Below are 26381 nucleotides of genomic sequence, written 5' to 3'. Positions count from 1 at the left end.
ACCGATAGCGGAAGTAGCCATATAGCTCGCGACTGCTAAACGTAGCGAACGTCGATGCGAAGGTTCGACGCTAGCCTCACAAAGTTGTCAATGTGAGGAATCTACAGTCGAAGAGATGGATACAGCAGTCATATTTGTTTTCATGACGGTTACCTTCCTGACCTCGCAGGTATGTGTGGGAGAGGGAACAAATAAGCGGGGGCCGAATGGATTAGATGACCACTTCCATAATTATGTCAAATCAGAGTCGGGCGGTGATTGAAGGTGTTGTACATGTAAAACGTAACGTTAAAGAGGACGCGATAAACGGCCCTCAATATGATATTATTTTAAGTACATACTGTACATGAATGAAAACGATGTTATATATGCTTTATTGTCAAGCAGGGTAAGAAAGACTACTGACAAGTTTTGTTTTGTCTTTACTTGACCCTCATTGCGCATGTGCGAATACAATTTGTTTTTTAATGGTAAAATATAGTTGGGGGGAAAACTGTGTTTTTTGGGGGGCGGGGTGATTGTGTTATTCATGTCGACAATTAAACTTTAGGCTGTTTCATGACTCGTTGGCAAAGGGGCTCAGTAAAACGGAACCACGCGTCTGCCTTCAATCGAAAGCAAGAGTATCAAACTTTTCATCATGGTGTACATCGTACTTATGGTTGCACAAAGGTCGTCAAACCACATATATGCATAATCGCAAGGGTTGTAATTATAAAAGCACGCCCCAAATTATGGGTGGCATACATCACTCCCCCAATTTCACCCCAGAGAGCCCCACGCTATGATTTGTTGGAGTCCTGAAAGCTTAATTAATTACTTTGTCAACATTTACAGGCTATTCGTTGTGAATTACTTTATTTCTCATCTGTTCTTGAATCTTTTGGCTCGTGTTATTTTGTTGTAGCTTTTTAAAAAATATTTTGACTGACCTTATTTGTCAGACAGGTTTTATTTAGGTGATTTCTTAATTGAACAGGTATGAATGTTAGCAGGCTCGGGTGTGGCCAGTGAAACTGAACTGGAAAAAGTGATTAGCAACTAAATTATGGTTTTAACAAGAGGGACATATTTTTTCCACACAGGCTCAGGTAGCATTGAATAGTTTATTTCCTCCTTAAAATAAATTAAATTTCCATTTAAATCCTGTTTTATGTTTAGATAGGTTATCTTTGTCTGACCTTTAAATGTGTTCAGTGATCTTAAAACTGCAAAAAAGAAAAAAAAAACAATTTAGAAGGAACACATACTTTTTAATATCACTGTAACTTGGTTTTAAGTTTTGGGTTTGGTTCAAGGAAAGAATACTGCATGTCTTGTGAAAACAGGTAAATTTAAATATATTTAAAACAAATCAGCAACAGAATTCTCATCAATATAATCTATAGATCTTAATTTTTTTATATGATGTTTTAATTGTGATGTCATTTGTTTTCTTATTGGTTTACACTTTTGTCCCTTACCTGATATTCTTTGTGGGAATCACAATAATGGTCCTACCATTGCATAATTGCAGCTGCATTTAATCATGATCTTTTTTTTTATGATAGACTAATGGAACTAGGTTTTGAAATAAAGAAATAAAAATCAAGGAAATTTTGTCCAAGCTTTCACGGGCCATCTAAAATGATGTGGAGCTCTTGACCTGACTGATCAAAAGCAGTGGTTCGCAAATTTTTACACCAAGTACAAATTGTACAACCTCAAACAACATTTGGTTCTCCAAGTACGACCATCATGACCAATGTTAAAATATCGCAGAGTAGTCGGCCTAAGTGTTGATCAGAAACAAGTCATAGGTTTTATTCCGAAAAGTTATCGTGCTGGTGGTGTTTGCTATGTCAATTTGCCCTTTCTCTCAAGGAATGACACAGAATTACAACTCTTGGTGTTTGTCACAATATTGTTAAACATGGCCACAACAATGTCTCACAAGTTGTCATTTGGATGAAATGCAATTGAACTGTTCATAACGTACTTTGAATAGTAATTTTTGTGTGAAACGGATACTCATTCTGCACCCTCCCACAGATAAACTGCCAAGAGGCTATCCTGCACATTTCAAGCGCAAGCACAGAACAGGAATTTTGCATCCTTTACAATCACTCATGGACCCCCCTCCCGGAAAGCCTTGATGCTACCGTAAGCTTGTCACCTTCAAAAAGTATCCTTACTTCAATAATAATAAATATGTTTTATTTGGAGCACACCTCATATTTAATGTTCATCTCAGTGATACACAGAAGAGATCGGATAAAGAACATTATGGCCTGTGACACTTTGGACTAGTCTGCTGGAATAGGCTCCATTTTAGACCTGGCCCCTAAGAGGACAATCAAGATAGAAAATGGATTGATGGATGAATGTAATTTCTTAAATGCTCTTATTGGTTCTACTTCATTAGTAGAGCAAAATTACCGGTATACACGCCAGTATGATGCAGTGTGGTTAAAAAAAACTACAAGAGCAACATTAAATATTGTTTGTGTACCATTCTGTGATGCCAAGCTAATATTTTCTTTCAGAATTCTCCCATGTTATCTTATTAGATTGTGCAGGTGAGGTGATGATGTCATCTTTTTGTCTTGTGTCGTTTTAGGTGCCATACCCAGTAGTGAACTTGACATCCACAATGCTGTGCGATCCCTCAGGTGTCAGTCCAGAGGTGGTGAAGGGGAACGCGGTGGTGGTGATGAGGGGGGACTGTACTTTCAGTCAAAAGGCTCTGGTTGCTCAGTCCCTCGGTGCCACAACATTGCTCATTGCATCCAACATAACCCTGGTAATTTGTTTGTTTTAGAGCCCATCTCTGAAGGTTTATAATTGTCTTTCTATTAATGCCGCAAAAAAAAAAAAAAAAGCAGCAAAGTATTCCATGAATCTCCTCAATCACTTCAACTTTGTTCCTTGGCACCAATAATCCACAAGAGGGTGCCAAAGCAATATATAAATATTGTACAAGCCTTCGATCTCAGCGCAAGCGCAACAACAAAGACAGGAGGATTGCCCCCTACCCCCAAAAAATAAATTAAATTCAAAATCCACAGAAAGGTGCTTCTGAGATTTGTTAATTTTGCTTGATAATGTGAACGTTCAGGCATATTTTCCCCAACATCTTGATGAACTCGTAATCTTGCTACTTTTGGGAAATTCCATTTTGGAATAGCTCTGTATGTGCGTCAGCATACAAATCAAACAAGATGCAGAAGTCATTCTGCAGTAAATCAGAGAGGTTCACAGCGTCAGCATGTACATGTTTAGTCAATGTAGCGTACATGAAATGGAGTTGACACAAGAAAGTAGCAGCTGTATTGAATGTCATCTGATCAATTTACCTTTCAGATCCCTCCATCAGCCAATGGCTCAGAGTACTCAAAGGTCCAAATTCCTCTGGCCCTCATGAGGTACAGGGACTTCGTGGAAGCTCAACGGGTCAGTCCCCCCTTTCCTCAGAAGTTTTTCAGCCTTCGAGTTTTATTATTATTTTTTTTTTTTTCAGTTGTCACTGAACAGCAAAAAAGTTGACCCTTGCTAAATGATGTCACGTTTCAATCAGGTTTTCGGTGATGAGATGCAGGCAAGGCTTTATGCGCCGCCCTCCTCTTGGATCGACGGCAGCATCGGCGTCATGCTGTTGATCTCCATTGTTACCGTTGCCTTAGGTGGCTACTGGAGCGGAGCCTGTGAGAGGTCAGAGTTCAGTGCAAGATGAGCTGAAATTTGTTTTCCCCTCTCCGCGAATCGGCAAATCTGTGGTTAGGGACCCCTCATTTAGTCCCTCCCACCCCCTCCAGCCAGCCCTGACAGCACTCGGTAGCTCCTTCAGTCAGAGACTGTTACACCCGCGTTGCAAGACGGAGAGATACCGCCGCTCGTTCCTACCGACTGCTGTCAGGCTGCCGAATAAAAAATGAATAAATAAATAAATCATAGAATTATTTAAATGATATGACAACATATGTGAATAGTACTGTGACTATTGTATTATATTGCACTTAATTATTGACCTTATCCATGTTTGTATTTATATTGCACTTAATTGAACTGTGTTTTCTTTTCTCTTCTTTCTACCCACAATCTTGCTGCTGAAGGCTGTAAATTTCCCCAGTGTGGGACAAATAAAGGATATCTAATCTAATCTAATCTAATTTAATGGGAATATTTTTTTCTATAAGTTCAGGATTCTGTTTATAATTTGTAACATAAATTATCAGTTTACAATATATTGAAAAATGTAGTTTAAGTGTAACAAAAGACTTATTATTATTGTAAATATAATAATAATGTGTTTGTGGCAGAGAGCGTTTGAATTCGGGTGCAGGAGGAGCAAACGGAGACAACAAAGCAGAGAGCGGAGATATTGCCCTCTACTCTCCTTGCAAAGTGGTTATTTTCGTCGGCCTCATGTTTGGCATGCTCTTCCTCATGTATTACTTCTACAATATTCTAAGTAGGTGGGATATGAAAGGAACAATTTTCAATCAAAACATTGCAATTATTTTGACACACTTTTTGCTTTGCCCCAGTTTATGTCATGATCGCCATATTCTGCATTGCGTCTGCCACCGCGCTCTTCAGTTGCATTGATGCGGTGTTGGAGAAATTGGGCTGCGCCCACGGAAAGTATTTGCATCTTTATATATGACATTTCTAGCCCTGAGTGGCACAAGTGAAATGGTCATGGAAGGCTTCCTTTGTTTAATCCGTGTTTCCCTTTTCAGCTTCACCGTTCTCAATGCCAACTTTTCATTGAGATCCCTCATTTTGGCCTCTGTGTGCATATGCATCTCTGTGGTCTGGGCTGTCTACAGGAATGAAGACAGGTACTTAGTATGCAACCAAGCGAACGGCTTGTCAGGGTTGCCAACTTAATGACTGTTGACGTTTTGCCACTTTTACAACTCCTCCCTTGAGTTTTTTTAAAGTGACTTGCAACAAGTGACTTGGTGTTGTTGGAGACTTCGTAAGACTCTTAGAGACTCTTTTCATCGCAAGCGATGTTCCAAATGCAATTCCATCTCCATACATCAGCATCAGTGTGGTATACTTAATTTGTATCAAATGGATAATTATAAATTGCAATGCTCAAGTTGTACTCCACAGACAGATAGCCAGACAAACTGACTTTTTGTCGTTGTGTGTTCCAGTAACCACACTACAACAAGCCATAGTAAAAACAAAACACCGTTGCAGAGGTAGCATAAGTCACACAGGATTTACGACAGTCTCACAGGAGCTGTGTACACTGTACAATATTAATTAGAGGCATTCAAATTCAGAGATTCTACTGTACCAATTTAATTTTAAAAAAAAACTCTTAACAATGAGTGTTATAAGCATGTTGTGTTTTTTGAAGGTGGATCTGGATCTTGCAGGATCTTCTGGGCGTTGCTTTCTGCCTCAACTTCATAAGGACCATCTCGCTCTCCAGTTTCAAGGTAGAATGTTTTTGACACGTAGATGAAACCAAAGAAAATAGATTTCATATTAGACAGCGCTTTCGTCTGTGCATAAAACAACAAATAATGGAAATGTTTTAATCCCTGAATAGGTGAATCTATGGGGAAACACTGTATCTCTGAGCCACAATATTATCACTCCTGTTATTCTCTACTATGTCTGCCAAGGATGTTGTTTTCATCACCTTTGACCCTTTGATAATCTTGAGCAGGACTAAACGAACCCAGATTTTATGATTGCGTGGATTTCTTTTTTTAAAATGTATTTTTTTGCTTGCACTGACAGATCTGCGTGATTCTCCTGACCCTTCTGCTTGTTTATGACGTCTTCTTTGTTTTTATCACACCTTTCTTCACCAAGGTATCACATGTCCATGTACATTATGCAAATTTGGGAGGAAAACATGATCATAAGATGTCTGCTTGGCATCTTTTCACAGGATGGCGTAAGCATCATGGTGCAGGTGGCTTTGGGCCCGGGTGCATCAGAGGAGAAGGTAAAGCCTCCATGTATTTTTTTTTTCTTACGTTTTTAGGGCAAAATGTACCCGAGCGGCTCTCCCCTCATTTCTTTTGCCACATTAATTATTTAACATTAGTTGCTACTACCCCACAGGATTTATTGAGTACAGTAGAACATTTATTGTTGAATGTTCCAGGCTACTGCTACACCTCCATTTTGAAAACACGCTTTCCCATAGAAAATAGTTTGACTGGATAATACTGGTGAATAGGGGAGGAAACGTGTCCAGTCTGAACCAACCATAATAGCACTACATCTATCCAAATAAATATACTGTACGGTACAATTAGAAGAAACTATTTAACATACAATGCTCGTATTCTTTATTACCAGAAGGAGACGACAGACTAGCAAGTGATACAAAGGTGTGTTTGCGCTTCATGACTTATTGGTATTTTTTTTGTCAAGGCATCTGCTATGGTCATACAGTAGCTGTGTTTTGTTGTCAATAAAGAGTCCACTGACTAACGTCTCCTGTTAGCGAGACGATAATCTGGGCTAATTTGTGGAAGGGGCTAACTGTAAACACGATGGTGTGCCGGTCAGAGCGCAGGTAGGAAGAGACAGGACTCAAATTTGCGATTTAGGTGCATGTACTTGAACTGGTATTTCTCATGGAAATAAACATAAAATAAATAATATTCATAAATTTCTCGATGTGTATATAGTTTGCAAAACAAACCACTGTGGCCCTCACAGTGACTGACCGTGAAGCTGTGAGGCGGAGCCATCATGTACAAACGAGCAGCATGCGATAGTTCGACTTGCTAACATCTTTAGCTCACAATCTTCAACCTAATCTTGGTGTCAATGTGTGGCTTGATTAACCTCTGCACTACCTGTTGTGGACTTAACTGTGCACTGGGGTTTGGCGGGGCTCTGTCACAGAGACGAGGTAACGTTGTGGAGGTGCCAGCTGAACCCGAGACTCCTACTGAGACAGTAAGACTAACCATTTTCGGAATTTCTTCACGAAACATATGTGCAGTTGATTGTTGATTGTTTCCTTTTCCCTCCAATCCCATGCCTCAGTTAAAGACCCTCAACACAAATGCCTCCCTTATAAATAATAACAAATAGTGGTCCGATATTTCAAACACTACTCATCACTAAATGTCACAATACTAGTAAGTTATCCCAACATACAGACTTGGCGGGGGTGGGGGGGGGGTTCATGCAAATGGTGACATGACCTCCAGATTAGATGTTCACATCTCTGCATCAGACTGCTAATGAATGGCGCTCACTCACAGACACGCTTTCGACTTGATGGGTGGGCTACCGGGGGTGGGGGGGGGTTCATGCAAATGGTGACATGACCTCCAGATTAGATGTTCACATCTCTGCATCAGACTGCTAATGAATGGCGCTCACTCACAGACACGCTTTCGACTTGATGGGTGGGCTACCATTCCTGAACACTAACCAAGACTCCAGAAAATCAGTTTTGCATCGCAGTTTGCAAGTTAAAATCAGCATTTTGTGCCTCATATATGAATAGCAATACTACCAACAGCCATTTATGCGGCAAGCTCCATGTCGTGTTATCATTGTAACACGGACCTTTCTCTCCGGCGACGCCCACTATGTTAATTTTACCTTTGTCCTACGTGGCTTATTTACAGTGGAATTAATGGTATCTTACTAACATTGTTACTTAGATGACTGTTGAATTTGTGGTTTATAACCATGGTGACAAGTACAGTATCTTGTTACATCCGTATTGTTTGACCCTTTGATAATCTTGAGCAGGACTAAACGAACCCAGATTTTATGATTGCGTGGATTTCTTTTTTTAAAATGTATTTTTTTGCTTGCACTGACAGATCTGCGTGATTCTCCTGACCCTTCTGCTTGTTTATGACGTCTTCTTTGTTTTTATCACACCTTTCTTCACCAAGGTATCACATGTCCATGTACATTATGCAAATTTGGGAGGAAAACATGATCATAAGATGTCTGCTTGGCATCTTTTCACAGGATGGCGTAAGCATCATGGTGCAGGTGGCTTTGGGCCCGGGTGCATCAGAGGAGAAGGTAAAGCCTCCATGTATTTTTTTTTTCTTACGTTTTTAGGGCAAAATGTACCCGAGCGGCTCTCCCCTCATTTCTTTTGCCACATTAATTATTTAACATTAGTTGCTACTACCCCACAGGATTTATTGAGTACAGTAGAACATTTATTGTTGAATGTTCCAGGCTACTGCTACACCTCCATTTTGAAAACACGCTTTCCCATAGAAAATAGTTTGACTGGATAATACTGGTGAATAGGGGAGGAAACGTGTCCAGTCTGAACCAACCATAATAGCACTACATCTATCCAAATAAATATACTGTACGGTACAATTAGAAGAAACTATTTAACATACAATGCTCGTATTCTTTATTACCAGAAGGAGACGACAGACTAGCAAGTGATACAAAGGTGTGTTTGCGCTTCATGACTTATTGGTATTTTTTTTGTCAAGGCATCTGCTATGGTCATACAGTAGCTGTGTTTTGTTGTCAATAAAGAGTCCACTGACTAACGTCTCCTGTTAGCGAGACGATAATCTGGGCTAATTTGTGGAAGGGGCTAACTGTAAACACGATGGTGTGCCGGTCAGAGCGCAGGTAGGAAGAGACAGGACTCAAATTTGCGATTTAGGTGCATGTACTTGAACTGGTATTTCTCATGGAAATAAACATAAAATAAATAATATTCATAAATTTCTCGATGTGTATATAGTTTGCAAAACAAACCACTGTGGCCCTCACAGTGACTGACCGTGAAGCTGTGAGGCGGAGCCATCATGTACAAACGAGCAGCATGCGATAGTTCGACTTGCTAACATCTTTAGCTCACAATCTTCAACCTAATCTTGGTGTCAATGTGTGGCTTGATTAACCTCTGCACTACCTGTTGTGGACTTAACTGTGCACTGGGGTTTGGCGGGGCTCTGTCACAGAGACGAGGTAACGTTGTGGAGGTGCCAGCTGAACCCGAGACTCCTACTGAGACAGTAAGACTAACCATTTTCGGAATTTCTTCACGAAACATATGTGCAGTTGATTGTTGATTGTTTCCTTTTCCCTCCAATCCCATGCCTCAGTTAAAGACCCTCAACACAAATGCCTCCCTTATAAATAATAACAAATAGTGGTCCGATATTTCAAACACTACTCATCACTAAATGTCACAATACTAGTAAGTTATCCCAACATACAGACTTGGCGGGGGGGGGGGGGGGGTTCATGCAAATGGTGACATGACCTCCAGATTAGATGTTCACATCTCTGCATCAGACTGCTAATGAATGGCGCTCACTCACAGACACGCTTTCGACTTGATGGGTGGGCTACCATTCCTGAACACTAACCAAGACTCCAGAAAATCAGTTTTGCATCGCAGTTTGCAAGTGGGGGGGGGGGGGGGGGGGGGGGGGGGTTCATGCAAATGGTGACATGACCTCCAGATTAGATGTTCACATCTCTGCATCAGACTGCTAATGAATGGCGCTCACTCACAGACACGCTTTCGACTTGATGGGTGGGCTACCATTCCTGAACACTAACCAAGACTCCAGAAAATCAGTTTTGCATCGCAGTTTGCAAGTTAAAATCAGCATTTTGTGCCTCATATATGAATAGCAATACTACCAACAGCCATTTATGCGGCAAGCTCCATGTCGTGTTATCATTGTAACACGGACCTTTCTCTCCGGCGACGCCCACTATGTTAATTTTACCTTTGTCCTACGTGGCTTATTTACAGTGGAATTAATGGTATCTTACTAACATTGTTACTTAGATGACTGTTGAATTTGTGGTTTATAACCATGGTGACAAGTACAGTATCTTGTTACATCCGTATTGTTTCAGATGTTTAAAAAAAAAAAAAAAGAGAGAGAGTCAGATTGCTCAAACAGTTAAATGAGCAAAAATAGCACGGGTCAACATTTTACACATTTTTTTTAAAAAAAAGTTGCAAGTAAACTTTTTTAGAGGATTTTTTTTCTCACTGATTCCGAATTTTTCTTTGTTTTTTCTCTTCCACATCAGGTTTTCATAATATAATGAATATTATGAATTATGGGTTGGATTCAGAAATGTGTGGTGGGGGGGGGGTTTCTGAACCCTCATATTTATACCTTACAACACACGGTTAAAAACTGTGTTGCGCAACTTTAAGTTCAATTTTGACAAAAGATGAATTACTGGATGTCGTTTAGGCCACTTTGTCCTGTTTTTTTCTTTTCAATATGTTAGAATGATAATGAAGTCATCCATTAGCAAAACTACATCCACCTTTAGGCCATCTTAAGGAAGCCATTTTGTAGAGTAAATTAACTTCCTATGTACATTAAATAATATAAACAATTACATTACAGCTTCCTGTCGTGATGCGTGTCCCGTGGTTCTCAGCCTGGGCTCAGAACTTGTGTGGGATGCAGTTTTCCATTTTGGGTTATGGAGATATCATTGTGCCAGGTGAGTGTGCCCACTTCCATCTCTACTCATAATTAGACGCGCATGCTGATATTTAATGATGTCTTTTGATTCATCAGGTCTTTTGGTGGCTTATTGCAGCAGGTTTGATGTTTGGATCAACAGCACCAAGAAGATCTACTTCTTCAGCTGCTGTATAGGTACCTCCAAAATGACCTGCGTGTTTCAAGCCTTCATGACATTCACCCTCTCTACACTGTTATGTAACACGATTGAGTATCTCAGCTCACTGGAAGGTGTCGCCCTAATTTTCGTCTTTGTTTTTATCTTGCTCTCCCATTTGATGTGTAGCCTATCTGCTGGGAATGATAACAACGTTTGCTGTGATGTTGCTGTCGAGGATGGGCCAGCCGGCTTTGCTCTACCTGGTGCCCTTCACCCTGATAACCTCTGTGACAGTGGCGGCCTGCAGGGGTGAAATCAGGCAGTTCTGGAACGGGACCTCCTATGAGGTGAGCAGAGTGATGGTGCACATATCTTCATTCTTCAATGTTGACAATGATGTGGGTGTTTTCACTCTCTGTAGTCACAATTTGTTGCTAGCAGTTTAGTCTGTGTGTGTGTGTGTGTGTGTGTGTGTGTGTGTGTGTGTGTGTGTGTGTGTGTGTGTGTGAGAGAGAGTGTCAGCGAGAGATTAGACAATGTGAGAATTCTATGAGGTGGGGTGCAGACATATTGTTGTCCCACATTTTTAATTTCACCACATGCGTGCGTAACAACAACCTTTATTTAGCTGTGTGTGTTTGTCGCTGACACGATGCCGCCATTTGAGCAGCGTGGCCTGAGCAACACGCATACTGACTGACTGACTATGAATCCCTCCCAGTGAAAAAAAAACATACAAAACCACAGAACTGGCAGGAATTATTTTCCAAAGTAAGTCTTTTATTTTTGGTTTGTTTTGCTGACACTGTCATCTTGCAAGGCTCCCGCCTCCCATGGCAACCATGGGCGCGCATCCGAAAAGTGACGACTCGTCTTCCTGTTTGTGAATCAAGATTAGTGGTGAAACAAAATATTTGTGTGACGTTTTCTGTTTTGAGATTATTGAAGCAAACCACATGACCAAATGACCAAAATTGTTAAATTACTAATTTTCTTTATGTGGGGAGTCTGCCACGTAAATAAATGAATACAAGTTAAGATTTGAAAAATCCTTGTGTGGTTTGTATGAGAGCTTGAGAGACTGTGTGAGGGACTCTGCGTGTTTGTGAGGGTGACTTCGAGAGAATGTGGGCATGAGAAATTGCCTGTGTAACATACGTGCGTGAAAGCAAGAGATTGTCAAGTTGTAGGTTTGTGTTTTTGCTGGTAGGAGATCACATTGTGACCTGACTTTGTCTTCATCAGGTGTTGGATTCCTCACAAGAACCTTTGTTGTCAGGTGTGCTCCTCCTTATCCGTCCCAACAGCTCTTCTTTTGTGTCATGCCAGCTTCTTTTAACCCCCTTTCAGTCTCTTTGAACATTTTAACTCGTTTTTTTTTCCCAGTGTAGTGATCAAGAAAATGTTGACTATGGGCGCTTCTGTCGTTAATTCACCACTAGGTGTCCCTATGCATCCATCTAATTTCTATTGTGCTTGTCCTCATAAGGGTCAGGGGTGAGCTGGAGCCTGTCTCAGTAAATTTTGGGTACGTCTTTCACTAGTTGCCAGCTAATGGTATGGCACAGACAGACAGACAAACAAACATTCACACTCGTATTCAAACATTCGGTTGATGTGGGAGGAAGCCCACACAAGCACAGGGGGGAAAACAAAAACAAACAAAAAACTCCCTTGACATTTGAACTCAAGACTTCTCGACTCTAAGGCAGACATGCTAACTCATTGACTAACGCCATTGACTTTACTCTTTTGGTGTCTCTAGTTCATGTTTTTTTGGTTGTTTTTTTTTTTTAAGTTCTCTGAGAAGCAAACTAAATTTTTGAAACAATGAGATAGGGGTAACTATAGAACAATGCATATTACAGGCATTTGCGTATTAGTTTATGGCCCACAGGCTTTTGTCCCTCTCACTCCTTCACTCTCTGTTTAGCATTCATGTTGTCATCCGCATGCTGCCGCATGCTATTAACCAGGGTGGGCTTGTTGCGGCATGGAGTTTGATAGATTGATGGATGCGTTGTCTGTCACCCTCACTCTCGTTGTTTCATGGAAACAACAACATGGATTTTAATGTCTCCATTCTCTTTACAGAGGCAAGAAGTGACCACCCAATAGAAGCAGAACCCTGCTGACCTCCAAGTCAACTGTTGGAATTTCTTATTTGTATATTTTACTATGAAATTGACAAAGCAAGGGACAGTGATGTATCAATACATTCTTAGATCAATATGGATTAATTTTGACTGCTTTGCAGAGCACATTATGTGTGGGAGTTTTTTGTAGCGTTGGAAAGGCTTTTTTCAGTGCCTCTTTTATGATTTAAGGAAGAAAAAAATAATCTGTCACATCTTTGCCTACACATCCTGCCTTGGAAATGATTGAACACATAATAATAGAAAGCACTTTACAAGAATTATGAGTGTAGGCTGGGAGAACCAAGAAAAAAAAAACAGCCACAAGTTCCTTTTTGATAACTTTGGATTTCTGTGTTCGGCCTGGTTCACATGATAAGGATAATTAGCCCCTTTTTAACACCGATTCTCCCCTCCCAACAGTTGTGAGGACACTCCTATTATCATAATGACTCCATAAATAATCACATCAGATATTCCTGCCATGTGTAGTGTATTCAAACTGATCTCGACCGCTCAGAAAGACGTTTGATTTGCTCTGATTTCAAATCAGGATTATTCAACATGTTGGATTGTTTTGGCCCAACCTCTCACCGTTTGTGGTGTGTCCTGAGGACAAACGACCACGCACTTTGTTGACAGTAACAGCCAATCAGAAAGTGAGATGGGGAATCCAAAATCAAAACAGTTATGGCACAAACAAAGTCCATGCCCACCCTGTCTCAACGCCTTTTCTTTTTGTTGCTTTTTTCCTGCTAACAATCCACAAACTATCGCCACTGCTTCCTCTTTGTCCACCATGTTTGTTTACTCTCGTGTTATGTTTAATAGTGAGGTCTTGTGAGATTCCCCCGTCTGACACGAATGAATGTGGTTTGTGTGTGATGTGTTGGCTATGCCATGTAGCTGAACACCACACGCTGTACGTTCAAACCTGTTATACCTGTGAATTTTTTTTTCCCGCCATATGAGTCGGTGGTCTCAGATTTGGCAAGTCTGCCGACAATTTTAAAATCTTGCAGTGTGAACCAGGCTTTAGTTGTTTTTATGATGTGATTGTTTGTTGCCTTATATTAAATTAACAAGTATGTTGTAATGTGTTTTGCTGTAAATATCTTCCATACACCCTAAACAACTCTCCTTTGTGTTTGTATTTGGGAAACATTTTCGCCCCCATAAGAAGTCATGGAAATAGATGCTGTCAAGAAACCCGAATTAACTCTTCAAACAGCTTTTTAAGTTACATTAACTTTCATCCAAGTACATGTATAAAAAGAAGTCATCCTACAAACACTTAAAAGAAAACGAGCAACACAGGTGCAACAATTAATTACTCCACTACCAATAAATTATCAAATTGATCACTTATTTTCGATAATCTATTAATCGTTTCGACCTTGTTTAATTTAAAACTGTGCAAATTGGAATGTCAGTCTCTCAACAGTAAGAGTTCTCAGATTTCTGTCGCCCTTCATGAAAGCAGACTTATCCATTATTTATGCAAAATATTGACTCAAAATAAACATTTCAATAATCTTCGTTTACCTGGGTAAACTGTGGTCATCATTTTTGCCTATTTTCTGACCTGTTATAGATCAAACAAGCAAAAGAATGTGTGCATTTTTTGTACTGTCAATTTAAAATACAATAGTATCCTATTCTTTAATATGGAGATGGAAATTAAAACGTGTTTATTGTTCATCAATTGATTGACAGAACAATTGACAAATTAATCTGTTATTAAAATAATTTTGCAGTCCAATAAAAGTAAAATTAAATATGGATTAAAGAGACATTAAAAAATCGATTGTCAAGCATAGCTCAGAATATTGTGGTCTTCATGAAAAATTACCCACTCAAAATGGATACTCATTCACAAGGGAAATTCCTTTTTTTCTTTTTTTTAGATCTACGGCACTAAAATAAGTATTTGCTTGATTAATTTCATATTCACAGCATATGAAAGCAGTTGAATAAAATGGAATGGACCGACGATTTCAGTTGTATATAAAGTGAAAGTCAAGTCAAAAAATGTCTTCACAACAATATGTTATATGCGATCCCATGAGTCTTAACATGTCATTCGGATTAATTAAAATGTTTGTGGAATATGAATTAAGCAGAAAAATCTACCCATTTTCATACCCCGCAGGAGGCGGCCATTTTGACACTTTGTGTCGACTGAAAATGACTTCAAGGTTGCTCAAGTAACGACCAATCACAGCTCACCTGTTTTCTGAGTTTGGTCAGGTGGCGTTCGCAAACTGAGCCATGAACAACTATGATATCATTTTCATTTGACAACAAGCGGCAAAATGGCCGCCTCGGAGATGATTTAAAATGGGTGGATTTGGCCGCTTAATTCACAGGCCACAAACACAATATTAATCAGAATACAGTGTTTAGACGAGCGTGGTCGCGTAGAATATATTGTCAAGAAAATATTTTATTTGACTTATTCTGCATTTTAGTGTAAAAGAGAGAGAGTTGTGTCTTTTTTCCGTATAAGTAGCCGACATTGTAACGTATTTTCTCCCACAAAACGCCAACACGCTTGTGGGTGACCAGTCTGACGTGAGTAAAACAAAGGCACACGTGGTAAGAGGCTCCTCCCCGGCCATGTGACAAGTGAGAGCTGGGCCGGCTGACTCAGCCGCTCCGTCACGCCGAGTCAGTCTGGGGTCGAACAATTATGAAAAAGCAACCTTCCGTTGGAGCTGCAGCCGAAGCGGATCTCTCCAGCGTCCACCGGGCTTTCTCTCCGAAGCTAATAACACAGAGCACCGCCGATAGATGGCTACAAGCCACGACGCAGCTCCCCCTGAGTCTCAACGGTGACAAGAATGGTACGTGGCCGCTCCCTCCTCATCTGGTAGCCCGCCTTTGAGGCGCTTTTGTCGGCTTGTCAAATTGGCGCCGGTGGGTCGTCGTAACAACCCGGATCGCGATTGTAGTTTCCAACCGTGCAGACGTTTGCATATACAACCCGAGAGGGACATCGCTTGTGTTTGCTGGCAATGACACTCCGGCAAACACGCCGTGGCCTTTTAACGCAGTGAAAAGGCTCCAGCGTGAAAAGCCCCACGCTTACTCCCCCACACGGGGCGCATAGCACGCTAAGTGGCTAGCTCATAACGTTACATGCTAACTAGCTTACAATAGCAACCCTGATGTTCGCGGCGGTGTCAAAAACAATGTCAACCCGGAATTTCGACCACAAATATTGACATTCGTAACGACACACTTGTGGTGAATAAACGAGTTGTCATGACCACTGGGATCGGGAGACACCTGACTCGTTTGGACATCTTGTTCAGTCACGGAGATCGTGAGGTGCTGAGACCGCCGTTGGAGGCATGCGCTCCCGCCTTGTACTCTTCCCTCTGGGCAGTTTTCATGTGTTGAGCTAAACTTAGTCGCTTCTTTCTTTCTCAACTTTTACATTTATTTAGGGGGAATGATGCCTTTATAGAGATTTAACAATCAGTTAGTATTGTCCAGGTCAGAGAACTATCAGTTTGTGTAAGTTGAGGGGTTCATTGTTTTTCAGTGGATGGCTCTTCTTTACGAATGACAAAAGGAGAGATGGAATCCTTTCATGCAGTTTATTAAAAGGAGAAAGAAAAAAAAACGACTGCACCTCCGAGCGGATGAACGAGAACACACACCCCCCTCTGTCACGAAAACTCAGTTTGTGTAAGTTGAGGGGTTCGTTGTTTTTCAGTGGATGGCTCTTCTTTACGAATGACAGATGGAGAGATGGAATCCTTTAATGCAATTTATTAAAAGGAGAAATAAAAAAAAAAAACGACTGCACCTCCGAACGGATTAACGAGAACACCACCCCCTTTCAGCACGAAAACACTTCCTGCTTCTCTTTAGCCAATCAGACGCAAGCAACATAAAAATGTTTCAACAATTATTAAACAGAATATAATTTAGTTAACTATAACATAAAAGAATATAATGCTCAAATATAAAATGAAAATAATTGATAATTTAACATAAGCTTACATTTGTATACTAGTTTGCTTGTAGTCCGCATATAAAATTGCACTACATTCGTTATTCACTAATGTGTTTGTTTGTTCTAATGCGAACGTATCTTTCGCTATTTGCTAGAGAAAAGCTAACCTATTTGCGTTTCTCTGCTCTTTCTGAACCCGTAAGATTCCACAAGATGTCACTAATAAAGTCCTGGCTGACAGGAAATTACAGTCGTACAGTACATGCACTTAAACGCAATGTTTCCACTAATTTTTCATGCGTCTCAGCATTCATACAAACTCTCTGCCTTTGACCACCTTCCTTGTCCACGGTGAGCAACATCGGGCATGCACACGTTTGTTTGTTTGTTTGTTTATTGAACATATATAAAACATACAATAACATGACAAAATGCAAACAAAAATTATGAAAGGAAAATAAAAGTAAGTAATACAAACATCATCACAGTTATATGTTCAAAGGAGTAGGAAGAAGTATACAACTTATCTAGTCCTACCCCTTTTTGAGCAATAATGTATATTGATCATTTCCAATACCAAAGAAAAAGAAGAAATCTAAATTTCATCAAATACATTTCCTTGTCCACGGTGAGCAACATCGGGCATGCACACATCTGCCAAACCAGTGTCATACCTGTTTGTTACTTTTGTTTTAGCACATCATTTTAACCATAATTAAGTCTCAATGTAATGTGTACACGTATACATATGGTCCCATATTGTCCACTCACAAATAATGAAAACATTAAATAAAACACCAAAATTTCTAGTCACTTGACTGAAACACACAGAAGAGCCTCGTTTCATGGGCTTGTAAACTGTTTCTTAGTTGCATTTCCAGACACTTGTTTTCCAAATCAAATATCTTTTTTAAGGGTAATTTTATAAGATGACATTGAAAGGATAAGTGTTTTTGGATGATAGTTTTCTGTGTAGTTATATTTTCAAATCTTGATAATAGGCAGTTAAGATTTTTAGGGGTGCTTCAATTACTCGCCGTTTTTCTCTATTCATGTCAGCGCATGGCTCTTATGTCCTGCACATCCTCTAGTAGGGTTTTACTGTGTGTTAAATTGACACTTGTTTTACTTGGCAACCTGTAAGTTAATGCAGTTGTAATACAACATTCATTAGCTTTAAAATTGTATCATTGTAGCCGACGTGTGCACATTTTGAGCATGACGTCTCTGATCCACTGGTGAAAGGACACTTTGATTCTCTCCTCTTTCATCTCAAACTGCTTTTAACAACAAAGCGTATGAGGGAAAAGTGGTCAGGATAGCACGACTGTCTGTGTTTTATGTTATGTGTTGTGTTTATTATTTTACTTTATGTTAACTGTTTTGTTAAGCGCTTTGTTACAGCTGCAGCTGTTGTGAAAGCGCTATATAAATTAGGATGTATTGTATTGTATTGTATTATGCTGGGGGTCCTTGTTTTAAATCGGAGCTTCATTCTTATGGAGTCGATGTAACCTCAATTTTGTTGTCTTGCTAAAATAATGGTCAATGTAATTTTTTTGACGTCATTTTTTTTTCCATCTTAATAATCTCCTCAGGATGCCAGTCACCGCTTCTAAAATTGGCTTCATAGCAGTTGAATGGATCATGCAAACTCATTATTAACACACGTATAATCTATTCAGTATATATTTTTGTGTGTTTTCTGGAAAAAAAGAGAAAATGACATACTTGAGACACTGTTTTAGGAATGTGATGATTTGAAATTCAGTATCAAGTTATAATTACAATGAATATGCGCATAAAACATTTCCATAATTAGAAAACAACCAAATGAAAAATAGTAAAAGGTTTTAAATGAACGTGCTTTCGAGTGCCACTTAATGGCGTATACTCACACCGCTGCGCAAACTAGTTTGTTGCGGGCCATTCGTGACCTCGTAATGTCATGTCATAAAGGGAGCAGCCACCACGTTTGGTGGTGAAGTACATCAAGAGCTGAATTGTTCATTGATTAATCATTCATCAAATGATGGTTCCAAACTATAAATGTTTATTAACTGTGTCGGCAATGTTTCAAGTAACCCTTACCTGTCAGTGTCGCTGTGAAATTGTAACATCTTAGATGTCTCTTATTTTTAGCATTCTTAGTGTCGCTCAATGGTAAGAAAGAAGTTAACAACGGTACGGCTCCAACGATTAACCAATAAATGGTATCATTTCCTAACAGGTAAGTTTGAGGCAAAAGCTCTGCTTTGACGGTTCTCATTAGAATGTTAATGCAGTCGCATGCACCATTCTGTGTAGAAATAAGTAGGCGCCATGGCGGCGAGCCAGGAGCTAAGACTCCATAAAAGATGTGTAAAAAACAAAAAATGTCCAAAGTATGGGATCGGTTCACCCGTCACAAGCAAGATAAATTGCAATGTGTACCACAACAGCACGTCTACGATCACCAACAAACGTGAATGTATTGATGTTCGCAAATTTTATGTACCTTGTCATCGCTTGTAAGTCCCCTGCTTGCCTCATATTGTAAATCCACACACACTCAAAGTCAGAGATACTACAGTAGATTGTGAGGATTGTGACTCCCAAGTGGACAAAAATACTATCATTTCATAATGCACAGTCAATTTTGATCCAAGGAAATATTTGATAGCTGCAACTCCAGTTATTCTCGGATTACAGCCTCCTCTATGCTTTCTTATGTCGGTGTTATATGAGAGATGTTGTGACCTTGTTTTTTGGCCCTGAGCCATTGATCAAGTATTGAGTTGATTACCCAGTTTCCAAGTTCTGTCAGTCACATGACCACTGATCACATCACAACGGCACTGGGCTTTCCTCTTGTTTAACATCACAAACAACACACAGAAAATTGAGCGTCAAGATAAAAGATGATGATGGCCAAGAAAAGAAAACCCATCATTTCTCCACAGCGGAAGCCTGAGACGGTCACATGCCCCAGCTTACCCCTCAACTGGATGAGGGTCACTGGACAGAATTTCGAATGACATGTAAAGTGCTCGTTGGAGCGTTGCATGCGAACGTGCGCAGCTCGCTCAACTGATGATGTTGCAATGCATCCCCTCGCGCTAAATTGCCCCCTCCCCAACCTTCCTACCAACAATCAGGCCCTACACATCATGAGTGATCTGCATTTATGGAGGGCAGACCTGGTAATGATCACTTATGTTTTGAGGGGCCTTCTAAGCAGGGCACATGATTGGCTGCTTGCGGAGTTGAGTAAACAAGTTGCCTCTTTGAAGTTAAATGCCTCCAATAGATGACTTACAGATCTCCTGGGTCGCATGTTTGCATGTCATATGATGCTTTTTTTTTTTTATCATTACTCTCTGCTTCGTCTTTAGTAGCCTCTGATCTGCAAGTATTTAATCCAGCATCACACTGTTGCGCTCTTGCATAAATTCTTGCTGTGTGTGTGTGTGTGTGTGTGTTCCTGAGCACTCTTATCTCACCACTAATACATTTACACCCCACACACACTATTTTGAAGATGGCTGATAAAGTTCTTTCCACTGGCCTTGAACAGACTTTAGAGCGTACTCGGTCACAGCCTCACACTTTGTTCATTTTTCAATTAACACACTGCAATGAAGTGAAGTTCCTGCTTCCTCGCATACCCTGCCAACTGAATCTTCATATTGGAGAGCTTGTCCAATAAGTGTAAGGCAACGGCACGTGCGCATAATCGTCTACTTTTGCAGTGGCTCTTGTGTTTAACTAAATGTTTGCCACTGCTCTTTAAAGAAGGCCGGCGCTGGTGAACCCTGCCTCTCATTGGCCCACACAATGGTGAGCTCCAGCTATAGAGAGAAGGCATCACATGCTGTGCATCGCCGGGATGCGCACTTGCTTGAAGGTATCGCAGCGAGGCATGGCGTGCCACACCAGGCAGTGCACTGCTGAACCATGGCCACAGGGAACAAGTGTTTGAGCTGTCACGCTTTAGTCTCATGACTCAGTGCAACCCGTCCAAAGGCTTTGTTTGATTCATTCTCCCATCCATTTTCCTCTCTTTTTGAAATGTTTACAGATGTATTTCACTAATGTTAACCCCAGCAGCACATTGTACATGGGGTCATCACATCTGCCTCAGCGGTTCTGAGGTTTTAGGTTCGAAATTCGGCTCTGGTCTTCCTATATGGAGTAGATGTGTCCTCCCCTTTTTTAAGGTTGCACAGTACCACTGTAGTTATGACAACGGTGAAAAGGCTACAATAAAAAAAGAAAATTAAGAAAAAGTCACTCGAAGATTCATAGCACACTGACACGTGTCGGATGCCCCAGATCCTGTCAGTGCTTTTCCATTTGACACCCCACCCCAGTACAAGTGGTTGATTGGTCATTCTTGCTATCTCCATTTGCCCCATACAGCTGCTGTAAATTGGGAATTTCTCCATTGAGACAAATAAAGGTTTTCTTATCTTATCTGAAAAGGTGTGAACTTATAAAGATGATTTAAGAAAAATTTTAATACCGTAACTACTATGTGAGGCTCAAAAGACTAGAAACACCAACACCAAGATGACGCAGCACATTCCGAATGCCGGAAAGGACCCAACAATTTAAAACTGTTCCCATATGTCTTAATCCCCCGCTGTGCTGCTTACCTAATGTGAAGCCACTATTATTATTCTTAGATTTTTTTTAACTAATTGCAGTGGCCTGATGGGACATCAAACTAGTCGTGTAAATCCACCCGTTTGTGCTGTTTGACAAATTAGTAGCACAAACTGATTATTGACTGCAATAATTACTAGTATAATACAGACAAAGACATGTAACTATCCTGCATTACAATGGATGGAATCTCCCCTGAGCCATAATAACAAGTTGTGCTGCAGAGGTAAAATGTGAGAAAACAAGAACAGCGAATGCATCTCATGCCTCATGTCTGCCTTTAAGGGCTACATTTTTGGCTATTGTTCATGTTGAGGGGCTGACTCGATAGCCTCCTTTCTAATGGGCGAGGCGGGGATCAGATTGTCTTTCGTCATGCAAAGAGCGCTGGAGGACTGATGGCTTTGCCGACTTATTTGTGTACATGGAGACAGCACGTGAGCACTAGAAATATTTGCCTCCTGAATTCAGTTTTACGAAAATAGTTATAGGGGTGGTGACTTACATTTCACGCGCAACCAAAAAAGGATCCTAAAAATAAATGCAGACGGGAAGAGTGAGTGAGTGAGTGAGTGAGTGAGTGAGTGAGTGAGTGAGTGAGTGAGTGAGAAAGTATAAGTGTGCGTGTGTGTTTTTGGCAGGGCGTCCAGAGAGCGCCAGTCTTTTGTTGGGTGACATTCTCAGGTACCATGGTTACAGGTTAGCCCAGCTCAATCCGGTTTTAACACTGCGCTGGGCAAGGCGGATTTCAGGTCCAGCTGAATTACCTGCAACTATGTTTGATGAGAGGGAATGGGCATAATCATCGATCGAATTATCGATCCCCGAATCTCAAAACTCTGAGGCAGATTGGTGACCATTTGCTCACCATGCTGCCTTGTATGGTGCATAAAAGAGTTTGTATATTGGTGCCTATTTGGCTCTAGCGCAGTCTTACCTGACACAAATCAAAAACAACAAATAAAGGATGACTCTTTAAGAGACTGTGTGCGCGTGCGTGTGTCACATTAGGTGGTGTATTCCAGTGAGCAGATAGTTGTTTATCATTGAGGCCTCGGCCCATCCACTAATCCTGTCCTGCACCACCTTCATCTGGGCCTCTCTCACCCTAGTCTAACATCGACTTGTTCTCAGACACATTCATCTGCCTCCCGACAGAGGCTTCTTACACATTAACTGTCCGTGGCGTTATTATTAGGCGACCACATCTCGCTGATCACTCAGCATTTAACTCTCGGCCAGATCGGCGCGCAGGACATTGCTCCCATACTCTTGGTGAGGCGGACGACCTCATTGTGATTTTGATGGTGGTGATCGGTTGCTAAAGGCAGATTGGAGAAGTTGTGGCTTTGGTCCAGGAGATGCTTGAAGGTGCATTGGGATGTTTTTCTACAAAGCCCTTGAATACAGAAATGAAGATGAAGAAGACAGTCAGGTATGCTATCAAGTGATTGACTGATCTTATTCTCTTCAGAAGCTACAGAGTTTACTAAACCAGCAGAACCTCAGAGTGAGGCTTGCAAATGCGCATTTGGAGTCAGATCCAGATGGAACTTGATTTGACCGTACAGTTCCTGATGCTGTATACTCTGCAAATGTCATCTTGAAAAAAAAAAACGAGCTATAGTACATTCATTGATCATTTTAAACAGCCAAACCAAATGCACAATTTGGATTGGATGTGGATTAAGGCTGTCACCATCAAATATTTTTAGAATTAGTTTCGTCTATCAATTATCAATTTTATATATATATATATATATATGTGTGTGTGTGTGTGTGTGTGTGTGTGTGCGCATTTATTTTAGTAAATGTTTTTAACACATTTCTAGCCAAATGTGGAAACTGGATCAAATCTGTATTTGACTTGGTTTGAATTTACAGTCTCTTACTCATTGGAAATGTATTTAAAACGTATCCAATTTGCTGAACCAGATTTGATAAAATAAAAAATGCATCCATATGTGGTCTCACACTAAATTTTAATCTTCCACCAAAAAAAAAAAATAATTCAACCAAAACAGCCTCTTCAGTTCCTATTTTGACATTTTAGGTTGTTTTCGGACTCTTTTGAAATAGTTAAAGTGCTTTAATGGATTCCTTGCGTATTCTGGGAGGGATTAGACCTATTAATCCTCTTGAGGACCTCCCAAACTGCACTGGCTGAAAAATAAATTAAACATTCCTCAAATGTAAATCCTTGTTTTGGGGGAAAAAAAAGTAACGTCTAATGCGATTTATCTTTTCAAATCTACACCCACTAGCTGACACTTTGAGCTCATATACAGTACAGCTTCTCAGCTGTTTATATTTAACATATTTACGTTTTTAACCGTTTCAGTGCTGCAGATTTATTGGCACATTCACTCACAATATTCATCTTCTCTTCTCTTGTCAGTCCCAGAAACCCTGGATAGAAAGCACTTTCACCAAGCGGGAATGTGTGTACATACTTCCAGTGTCAAAAGACCCCCACAGGTATGTGTTTGCACTTCAGGAGGGAGACTGGTGGTGGTTGCCGTGGAAACGTTGTAATTGTGTGGTGTCTGTTAGACGAGGCCCAAACCTCAGCCACCACTCTCACAGTGGATAAATGAGTCAGTGTCCAACCTTGCTTTTAAGACTCAAGACTGGAATTGTAGGTTGACGATGTTTATCGTCCTTCACTCTAGTGAGCCCTGAATTCAACTTGTTTTCATTTGCCAGCCATGTTTAATCTTTACCATGGACCTTACGTTAAATGTCAGGGTTGTTGTTGTTGTTTTAATCAGATGATTTCGCCCCCCCCCCCCCCCAAAAAAAAATACTGCGGTCATTCACTTTTATTCTCGAACAGCCAGGAATTTGTTAACTTTCCAACTGCATTTGCCACCACTTTCTTTAATATCTCAGTTGATAGCATCTTAATGTTTATGACAAAATTCAGGAATACACAGGAAGCGGGAATCTATAATTTTGTGTCCTTAGTGAAGGTTTAATTTGTTTTTTTTCAAAGCGGAATCTCCTTTTGTGATGTTTTGGCACAATATTCATGGTACAGATCACTGTTACGATATAAAGTATATTTTGTATAAAAACTGCTTCAAAAAGTTACTAGTTATTTGATATACTGTAGTTGATTCCCACCGTTGGAGCAATTTACTGTTTAATCATTTTGTGTCATAAATGATCTCAGATTTTAGTTACTCTTTGTAACTAACATGCATTCGTCTACCTTCCGGCACAGTTATTCTTTTTCTTTGTGTTTTCTTTTTAATCAATAATTTGCCTTTTCTCCTCCAGCTCCGGTGCATGTTAGTACTCATGGCTAGGTTTGTGAACTTTGAGTCATGGCCCACATATTAGGCTGCCCTTATGATTGGACAAAATATCAGTACAGCAGTGTATCATATCTTAATGTCCTACGTCGTAAGTTATCAATAAAATAACATCTTAAAATATCCAGGCCTTTCTAAGAGCTCTCATTGTGTAAAAGTCCCTTAATTAGGTTGCACAACTCCGAGTGAAAGTTCCAACAGCCCAGTTGAAAATCATTTGTTGGCCCTCATGGTGATATTCTTGCATGGTAGCGCTCGCAATGGCCTCTGTTTTGAATTCAAGCTTGTGAATGCTTCATGTCATGTGTTTAAATTCCTTCTAGATGCCTTCCAGGATGCCAGATTTGCCAACAGCTAGTTCGGTCAGTACTGCCTCAGTCTTTGTTTCCTACATTCTTTGGTCAGGCAGGATTAGCCTGCTACCCAGAAGCAGCCTGAAGGCAAAGAATGTAATTCCATTGAGGAGAAACCCACCTCAGGAAGTAATTAACATCCAGGGTTTGTGATGTACCAAATTCTTCTTCAAGCTAATGATTCAAGTGAATTTTCCCGCAACGGTTTGGCAAGATTCCACTGTATTTTTAACCTTACTTTAATTTTGATTCATGTTGCATTTTGAAGGGCTTAAAAGTGCTTATATTTCAAATTAAGTGTTGAAAGTCTGTTTAAAAATGACACACAATCTCCAACACAACAATACATGTTCTGTTCTTTTATTTCTTTTCCCTCTGGTCGCTTTGCAGCATACAATAAAGTCAACTGACAATTCGATAATTGAGTATGCTGAAGCAATTTACTACAGTCGCAAGAGGCTAGGAAAAGCTTGAAAATTGGGCTTGAAAGTATTTTCAAATTGTCAATGTATTCTTTTTGTCTCGTAATTGCTCCTGACAATAAATGTTTGGTTGGTGTGTGACCGCATGCGTGTGCGCTGCCGGCGCAGGTGCTGCTGCGGGCGTCTGGTGCGGCAGCACGTTGGCTTCACGGCCAGCCTGGCCAACAAGTACTCGGACGTGAAGACGGCTGAGAGCGCCGGCGGGCCCGCGCCGGAGTTGGAGGAGTGGTCGGTGGAAAAACACACAGAGGCTAGCCCCACTGACGCCTATGGTGTCGTTAACTTCCAGGGAGGCTCGCACTCCTATAGAGCCAAGGTAGGAAGTATGCTTCTGTGTTGGAGGTCATATTCGCGATTCATATGAGGCACGGATTGTGGGTGGGGAAATAGTGACACAAAAACCCAAAAGTCACCTCTATCCTCAAAACACCATATCTAATTTACAAACTATACAGTAATTTAGTTGACAGTTGACTGCAGTAGGAAATTATAATATTCAAATAAAATTTATTCGTAAATATTAGCAAATTATTGTATGTTATATATCTGTTTACAGGATACACTTTTGTGGTGTTTATACATATTTATTTATAAATGCTATAATTATTGTAGGAGCCAATATCAGTGGTTTGTCTTTTATCACATGCAGTTCTAATTTAAATTCATAGTATCTTAAGGTGGGGTTGTTTTTTATATTTTTTAAATTTTGTACAAACATACAGAATCACTGCTACTGATAATGATTCTACGTAGTAATGGTAATATAATAATGAGTGTCAGATGAATGGAACAGTTTTTATTTTAATACAAAAATAACACTGCTTTTATTCTGTAATATTTATTGATATTAAATTTTATTACAAGTATTATTCGTGTGTGTGTGTGTGTGTGTGTGTGTGCGT

At 40.3% G+C, this 26381-nt stretch overlaps 2 protein-coding genes and 1 long non-coding RNA gene across 8 annotated transcripts in view; 2 read left to right on the top strand and 1 right to left on the bottom strand.

Annotated features, from left to right (window-relative positions):
• Positions 1 to 13109, top strand: sppl2a (signal peptide peptidase like 2A). Of its 4 annotated transcripts, none has more exons than XM_019866607.1 (17): positions 1 to 169; positions 2032 to 2142; positions 2600 to 2782; positions 3343 to 3432; positions 3557 to 3690; positions 4299 to 4450; positions 4527 to 4623; positions 4722 to 4823; positions 5357 to 5438; positions 5746 to 5820; positions 5900 to 5956; positions 8934 to 8987; positions 10356 to 10455; positions 10533 to 10613; positions 10765 to 10925; positions 11824 to 11857; positions 12673 to 13109. In XM_019866607.1, the coding sequence occupies exons 1-17, from the start codon at positions 116 to 118 to the stop codon at positions 12711 to 12713; spliced, it is 1608 nt and encodes a 535-aa protein (XP_019722166.1). In that variant the 5' UTR covers positions 1 to 115; the 3' UTR covers positions 12714 to 13109. The 4 variants fall into 4 exon arrangements, with proteins under 4 accessions (XP_019722166.1, XP_019722167.1, XP_019722165.1 ...); XM_019866606.1 differs by lacking the exon at positions 8934 to 8987 and adding an exon at positions 6871 to 6924 and having other exon boundaries at positions 2 to 169; XM_019866608.1 differs by lacking the exons at positions 8934 to 8987; positions 11824 to 11857 and adding an exon at positions 6871 to 6924.
• LOC109513903 (uncharacterized) lies at positions 12374 to 23700 on the bottom strand. Its single transcript, XR_002167889.1, has 3 exons — positions 23689 to 23700; positions 23454 to 23462; positions 12374 to 12533 (listed from the first exon to the last, which is right to left on the bottom strand). It is a non-coding gene; the product is annotated as an uncharacterized LOC109513903 (long non-coding RNA).
• The window catches only part of trpm7 (transient receptor potential cation channel, subfamily M, member 7), a 35346-nt gene continuing 24284 nt past the window's right edge, over positions 15320 to 26381 (top strand). The window contains exons 1-4 of one of the 3 annotated variants that reach the window (XM_019866600.1): positions 15320 to 15559; positions 23726 to 23805; positions 24968 to 25006; positions 25588 to 25795. In XM_019866600.1, the coding sequence (XP_019722159.1) occupies positions 15557 to 15559; positions 23726 to 23805; positions 24968 to 25006; positions 25588 to 25795 (330 nt within the window). In that variant the 5' untranslated portion in view covers positions 15320 to 15556. Of the gene's footprint in view, positions 15560 to 22534; positions 22763 to 23725; positions 23806 to 24967; positions 25007 to 25587; positions 25796 to 26381 lie in introns of those variants that run through there. The other 2 variants (XM_019866598.1, XM_019866601.1) reach the window with 2 other exon arrangements.

Source organism: Hippocampus comes, unplaced genomic scaffold (genome assembly GCF_001891065.2).
Source record: "Hippocampus comes isolate QL1 unplaced genomic scaffold, H_comes_QL1_v1.1 scaffold82, whole genome shotgun sequence".
NCBI lineage: Eukaryota > Metazoa > Chordata > Actinopteri > Syngnathiformes > Syngnathidae > Hippocampus > Hippocampus comes.
Note: the sequence above shows the minus strand (reverse complement) of the source record. Positions and strands in the feature narration are given on the sequence as shown.